We start from the raw sequence: 7946 nt of genomic DNA on the forward strand, positions 1-7946 counted from the left end.
TAATAATGCATACAATACACAGGAAGAAAATTATAATTTTTAGGTATCAAATGTAGGCTATTCTCCCTGGGTTCTTCCTCCAGAGCTCTCACAGCCATCAAATCTGCACGTGTCTATCATCTACAGAACTTCCATATTTATACTGACCTGTTGTCAAGTGTTTACATCCAAAATGTCTCTCATCTTCCTTGCCTCACTGTGGGTGTCTGTTCATGGTACTACCATTAGTTCACCAACCCAGCTTGGACCTTTAGCTTTGCTTTTTTCACTCGTCTCCCGTGACCAAAGAGTTCAACCATGGTACTATGGACCCTTGCACTAGAACATTCTTTGGGGGAGGCGTACATTGTGGGATGTTTAACAGCATCCCAGGCCTCTGTCCGCCAGTAGTACCTTCTGCCCCGAAGTTATGACAGTCAAATATCTCTCCAGACATTGCAAATAAGATGAAGACAGACTGAGACTTGGCCACTAGATGTGAGTTTGTAAGGGACCTTGCTAGCAGCATATTAGTGGCATGGTGTGAGTAAAGACTGCAGCGTATGTTAACAACGAGAAGAATTTGAAATAGGGAGTTTAGGCAAGTCTTTCAAGAAGCTTGTGGAGAGCAGAGAAATGCAAGTGGTAGCTGGAAAGGGATGTGAAGTCAAGAGCATTTTAAGAAAAGAAACGGGAATGACTCCCATAGAGATGGAAAAAACCGGGAGGTGTCAGGTACAACCTGACAGCAGCTCGAGTTTGCTGACAACCAGGCCTGAGCTACAGTCATCCCCAGGGCTCCCTTTCCATCTACTGTGCATAAAACGTATTCAGATTCCACAAAAGGTTGAGCCAGAAAGATCTTTTAAAAGCACCACCTCGAGTTTGCCATTTTAACCAGTCTCTTACACATCCACACCCAACTCTAAAGACTGCCCCGATTTCTTACCTGCAGTGCTACAACTGTGAGGAGGAGGCCATGTACCACTGCTGCTGGAACACGTCCTACTGCTCCATCAAGTGCCAGCAGGAGCACTGGCACGCGGAGCACAAGCGCACCTGCCGCCGGAAAAGATGAAGCTGGGCCTTCCCGGAGCCACCCCGACGGTCACTCTTTTCAGACACAGCGGTTTTTGTTTCCAAGAAGCCAAAATTGTTTAGAATTTGCTTCCCATTTTGCACCAGCCTTTAAACACTTTTCGTGAAGAAATTTTGCACAGTAGTTTAAATCTTTTGTTAATGCTCCTCCGAAGTTTTTCAGGGGGTAAAAGTAACATCAGTGGAGGGTATTATTTTAAATAAATTTTAATTGAGAATTTGTTGCATTTTCAGCAAATTTTAAAACATTTTTAGGTTTTACAGAGATTTTAACCTTTAAACAACAGATCTTTAAAAAACAGGTGAATACAAGTGAGTTTAACAAAGAAACATTTAGAATAGATCTGAATGTAAGAACTACAGAACTGTTTCAGAAATAAAACATACTACCTTGATGTGACATTTTTTTCTTAACCTTGTTGAGCTGGTTTTGTTCAGCTTAATTTACTGTTCAAAGGCATTATCTGTTGGTCACACCAGTGGGTATATGATTGAATTTAGGGAACAGGGTTGACACAGCAGGGCTAGTCCTGCATATTTTTTCTTAAATATTTCCCAATTGTGTTTTTCATTATTTCTTTTCAATATATAACTTTTATAACAAATTATTAGCTTTGATCTTGTAGTTTAAAATTGCAGGGAACTGGGCTTATCTTTTACTGAGCTGGATCTTAGAGAAAATGAATATTTAAATTTTAAAGTTTGCACATTTCATCTTTGTCCTAACATGAGTGCTTGTAACAAAATAAACAACAAAAACAAAGCCAAAAACTACCTTTATCCATATGTGAAATTATAGATGAGGCATACGAATTTGTTTAATGCTTCCCTTCCCTTCCCACATATCATCTCACTGCCTATTATCTGGTGTCACCTCATGTATTGTAAGTTAATACTAAAAGAAGAGAAAGCACTTAAGTTTCACAGAAGCCGTTATGTTTGTAGTAATGGGTCATTGCCTACTAATGAACTCCATCGCTGTACACAGAATGAAGAATAATGCATGTTAATTTTCTTGTATTAAAGATGCCGTGATTTGTAAAAAGTCTGTATTTTGCGGAATGTCTGGATTAAGAAGCATTACCAATAGGAATGGATCGATAGTTGAATAATGATTTTTTATACATAGATATATAAAATAAATACAGCCAGGAAAACTTAAATTACTTTTCTTTTAAAATATCTCACAATTTATGTGTTTTTTTTAAAAGACTGATCTTAGACCAAGTCAAATTCCCATTTATCATTTAGTTATTTTTTGAGGTTAGAGAAATAATTTGTACATATTTATTTAGACCTTTGATATTTATTAAAGCAATTACTCACAATGGAAGTGAAAGAATCAGGAGAAAAGCCTTTTAAAAAGTTTTCTCCAGGTTTGTCAGGGTCACTCTAAAGATGATAAAAATGTAACTAAGTCTTCTGTGAAATATCGTCCATCTAATCTCGATGCTGTTGCAGATCGTGGTGACACAAGTTAATTGACAAACTACTGCCAAATGGTGCACAATATTTTGTAAAAAGTACCCAGTATCCCCATTTCATACAATGTACCTAAATTATGCAGTAACTTGGCATCATCGTTCCCTCCTTGTTGCTGTGTAATTAGTCAGTGTTGCCACAGTGTGTGGCGCTGATGGAGATGTCAGAACCGAGAACACTTAACCTTCTTTGATTGTTTTTCAAGTTTTAAGACTTCGATCCACCCCTATGAGAGCAAGTAATTGTGGAAATATTTTTGGTGTAAAATCATTCCAGAGTATGTAATATTTAACTGATAGCTGCATGAAAGTGAGATTCGTGTTACTTTGGCTTTTTTGTCTCTGTTGACACGGTTGCACATTTCCAAGTTACTACAGCGTGAAAACTGTGTGTTTAAAAAAAAACAAAATTAAAAAAAGAGATTGTGGCCTGGTTTTGTAAAAGTTTTAGGTAAAATTACAATTGATCGTTTTAGGAATCATTATTAAAAACTTTCTGCAAATCATAAAGCTATATCGAGGTGTTGAGCTTAGCCACTATGCACATTGTAATTATTCATTGTGGCTGTCCAGTTCTATGATGCATTCTGGCATTTTGTAAGCTGCTCTGACTAGCAATATATAGATTCATTTAATGTGTTAACATTGGTTAATAAATGTATTTAAAAAAACTAGCTTTAGTAATTTGTTTATTTAGTCCCCTATACCCAACCAGATACTACTGTTGCTAAATGTTGATCATATACTGTGGGTTACTCTTTAGTGACTGTTTAACTTTATATAAAATCAGTGTGTTAAACATCATTCGTTCACTTAAACATATAAATTGAATTTACTTTCACCAGATCTCAAAAAGACCATACAAAAAGGAGAGGATGATTATTATATCAGCTGCATATCAATTATTGCAAATCAGCCTGAAAAACAGATACACAACTCAGAGTGGAGCAGATTCTTAATTGGAGGCCAGCTGAGGCTTACCCTCTGCTGTTTTCATCTACTTGTTGGTATGGTAGTTGCGGGTAGTTGACCAGCCCCAGGTCTTAGTGCCAACATTAACCCAGCCTTAGTCGGTACTCTGGTTGTCATCATTCATGCCATCATTCATCATTCATGTGATGGATGTATCACAGCTGGGATCAGATGGTTTAGGTCTGAATATTAAAGTCCCAGTTACTGTAGGATTGTAAAGTTTCCAACAGTAATATCATTCTATTCACCCTCATTCTGTCTTTGTTCTTCTAGATACATTTTCCTAAGCAACAGGCTTACTGGTCCTCACTTAAAAATGAGGTGTCGGCCAGGCGCGGTGGCTCAGGCCTGTAATCCCAGCACTTTGGGAGGCCAAGGTGGGTGGATCACCTGAAGTCAGGAGTTCGAGACCAGCGTGGCCAACATGGTGAAACCCTGTCTGTACAAAAATACAAAAAAAATTAGCCGGGCATGATGGCAGGTGCCTGTAATCCCAGCTACTTGGGAGGCTGAGGCAGGATAATCTCTTGAACCCGGGAGGCAGAGGTTGCAGTGAGCCGAGATCACCCGATTGCACTCCAGCCTGGCTGGGCGACGGAGCGAGACTCCATCTCAAAAAAAAAAGGTGTCACTTGTCACTTTATGAAATACCAACTCTGATTCTAGACCTTAATTATTAGAATTGTGTTCTAAAATAGTCTTTTCAATAAAAAAATTTCAACTGACAAATACGAAACCCATATCTATAATACATGAGTATCACTGAAAATTTCAGTCATTGATGACAACAGAATGAAAGAAGGCCTTTAGGAGGGTGTATGGAGTGCGTGAAGTGACAAGGTTGCTTCTGTAATTGGGGGCAGACCAAATTGAGGTAGTGAAGCAAGTGGCTTAGAGAATAAAAAGCAGTTTGCCACTTTCCAATATTAAAAGAAAATAAAAGTAGAAATAGGATACTTGTGTGAAAGTGGTCTTTTCATAAGGAAAAGTGTGCAACTGTAGAAAAGCGATAGCTTTGGTCGGGCTACTCAAGACAAGATAGGTGTAAACAGGGAAGTTTAAAAAGATGTGATAACTTGCTCAGATTTACCCAGTAGGTGAGTCTCAAGCTCAGTCCTGTTTGATTGTAAAACCCATTTTCTTTACTCTTACACTAGGCTGAATATATGGATAGAAAATTATTTGACAAACATTTGAAATTAAAGTCATCAAGTTCAATACATCTGGAATCAAACCCATCACCTTCCCCTACCTCACTCCACTTCTCCAGCCAGCTCACTGGATGCCTGTCTGGGTTCAGGGCAGTTTCACAGTCATGGTCACCCAGACTAGACCATGATGCAACAAGTGGCCTCGCCCTGTTCTTTGCCTTCAGTCTCTAATTCAGTAGTTCTCAAACTTGTGACATCAGGATCACTGGAGGGCTTATTAAAGCACCACCAGGCTCCACCTCCAGCATGTGCATTGCTCCCGAGTTCCTAAGTATTGCTGACGGGAACATCTTTGAGAACACTGCTTTACTGACATGGAAAAATAAAAAAAAAAATAAAAAAAAGCAATGGACCCTTTCCTGCGAAGTGCACATACACATACATGCACAGATAATGCTGCATAAAATTCTGTGGATTCCTAAGGCCCAGAATTATGTTGACCCTCACATTAAGAATCCTTAATCCAGTAGGACTGGGAGCAGCAAAAATGTGGGGAGGGATACAAATGGAGGCCGGTTACTGTAATTTAAGTAAGCCAGAGCCTCTCAAACATTCGTGAGCAACAGATCGCCTGAGGACCTTGTAAAGATGCAGAATCTGATTTAGTGGGTCTGGCATGGGTGGGGCCGGTGATTCTGCCGGTTCTAATGAGCCTCCAGGTGGTATTGATTCTTCTGGCCAGGGACAGTACGTGAGAGGCCGGGTGCTCAGGAGTGTAAATTCATGAGATGAAGTACTACTGCACTAAATTATAAACCCCATAAAGCAATACTGTTAAATAAAAATGTATGAGGCATGCATGTAACTTCAAATTTTCTAATAGCCATATTTGAAAAGTCAGAAATAGGTGACATTAATAATACATCTTAATATATCCAGAATATCACTTCAACATGTAATTAACATAAAAATGATTGAGATCACTTACATTCATGTTCAGCACTAAGTCTTTAAAAGCCGGTGTGTCTTTTATCGCTTCCGCATATTTCCATTCAGACTGGCCATGCTCATCCACATGCACCGGTGGCAACCTGTATTCAGTTCGGTATGTTGGACAGAGCAACCTAAAAATAAGAGCTTTGTCTTAGACCTGTGCATGCCCTATCAGCGCCTTACCTGTAGTAGATATTCATACAGCAAACGTGTTAGAGCTTACTCGGAACAAAGAAGCTGAAAAAAAAATCAATTCTTGCCAGAATTTAAGCCTCCCTGAGGGTAGGTTCTTGGTATGCTTCAAAATCTCAGGTTTGAAAGTTACGAATATCTAGTCAAGCTCCAAAATGACATTTCAATTAGGCAACCCTGGCAAGGGATCCTCAGTATCCTTGTGGCTCTAAAGGGCAGCCTCAGAACCCTTGAGTGTAACTCCTTGACTCCACACTGGAGAGAAAACAGACCCAGAGCTTCTTGGTGTCACAGTATTCACAATACCACGCCTCCTCTTTGGTAGTCCTTTACAGACTGTAGGTGGCTTCTTAAAGTCTTGCAAGGACAGGAAGTAGCCCCTACCCTCCTGGAACGACGAAGGATAGAATAGCAGAAGCTATAGAATGCTGAGGAAATTCAGAAAACACTGTATAAACATCATCCACCGATTCATCAATGTGAGAACTACTTGAGCTCCTACAGCATCTGTGTGGGATGTGGGGTATACAGCAATGAGCAGAGCAGAGCAGACCTCTCCGGTCTCTTGAAAGCTTACACTCTAGTGAGCAAGATGCCATGAAGACAGAACGCAGGACTGTAGGATACAGAGGAAGCATAAAATCTCAGGAGGGGAAAGAACTAGTGAGCTGAACCTTTCAGGGTGAGTAGAGGTTGGCTGGAGATGAAACAGGACAGAGGAACCGTATCGATTTTGGATGATTTATTTTCCTCATTCATATTTTTACAATGAACATTAATACTTTTGAAAGTGGGGGGAAGTTAGAAAGAGGCTTGCTAGAGAGGTGTGTAGTAAGAGTTATGAGAGCAATGGGAGATTTGACATGGTTACAGACAGCGACAGAGGCAGAAGGAAGGAGGGTACTGGCTTAAGAGGACGAGCAGGGGCAAAGGCACAGTGAGGGCAGCAGGCCAAGATGTGAAGATGAGAGAAGACGACCCAAGAAATGTGGCAAAAGCGGGAAGGAAACAGACGGAGGGAAGTCATGTTTGGCACAAGAGGAACCTACTTTTATCTCACCAGGAGCCCCTGGAGAGAGAACGTCCAAGTCTTCTCCAATGTTGGAATTTAAAAAAATTATCTTAGTCTTAAAATTGATACAAAAGTAAAGGTTGAAAAAGTTGCAAAGTGAAAATGTCTCAGCCAATTCAGTTGTCTTGTTCAGAGGCAATCACGGACCCCTCCAGTTTCCTATGCATCCTTCCAAAGACAGACACACACAACGCTAGTGCTATCCTAGCATTGAGAACAGTCAAATGCAGTTATCTGTAAACGTGAATTTAGACACATATGCATATACATACACGTGTATATATGTGTCTGTATGTATGTCAAACTGCAAAGTTTCATTAAAGTATAACCAGAAAGTAGAATAAATTGTAAATAAAGTATGAGCGTGGTGGCTCACACTTCTACTCACAGCACTTTGAGAGGCCAGGGCAGGAGGATCACTCGAGGTCTGGAGCTTGAGACCAGCTTGGGCAACACTGTGAGACCCCACCTCTACCAAAAAGAATTTTGTTAAACATTATAAAAAGTGCCAATCTGCTGTTTTCTATCTCACTTTAAAGAGGATCATAAACATTAGGAAAGACTAAGCTCTGAATTTTTAGAATCTTTTAATAATTCTAGCAGCTGAATACCTGCTAATGGGAGGGTGAAGAGATGTGGGACTGAGGACCACACGTTTTTGGATTTGTCTCCAGTAAAAATTTTGTTATTTGTATTCAATTTCTTACTGCTCTTGATCCTTAGGCCAAAGAGAGCTTACTCAGAACAAAGGAGCTGAAAAACAATCAGTTCTCGCCAGAATGTAAGCCTCCCCAAGGGTAGGCTCTTATCTGTAAATGTGAATTTATACACAAATGTACACATGTGTATACATAGGTACTCTTTAAATCATTTCCAAGCATTTTTATTCAGATTTCACTAGTGTTTGTGGGAAGCCTTCAGAGTCCCAGCAAGGGACTTCCACATCCCCTCCCAAAGATGCCGCGGGAAGGAGTCCAGCTCAGACTGCAGCCCCTGGGTCCCATGCTC

At 40.1% G+C, this 7946-nt stretch overlaps 1 protein-coding gene across 29 annotated transcripts in view; it reads left to right on the forward strand.

Annotated features, from left to right (window-relative positions):
• The window catches only part of ZMYND11 (zinc finger MYND-type containing 11), a 113479-nt gene extending 111357 nt beyond the window's left edge, over positions 1-2122 (forward strand). For all 29 annotated transcript variants that reach the window (XM_055296295.2, XM_055296307.2, XM_055296311.2 and 26 more), the window contains one exon: positions 935-2122. In XM_055296295.2, the coding sequence (XP_055152270.1) occupies positions 935-1057 (123 nt within the window). In that variant the 3' untranslated portion in view covers positions 1058-2122. The remainder of the gene's footprint in view (positions 1-934) is intronic.
• Positions 2123-7946: the final 5824 nt, after the last annotated feature.

The sequence above is a fragment of the Symphalangus syndactylus genome, chromosome 10, assembly GCF_028878055.3.
Source record: "Symphalangus syndactylus isolate Jambi chromosome 10, NHGRI_mSymSyn1-v2.1_pri, whole genome shotgun sequence".
NCBI classification, from domain to species: Eukaryota; Metazoa; Chordata; class Mammalia; order Primates; family Hylobatidae; genus Symphalangus; species Symphalangus syndactylus.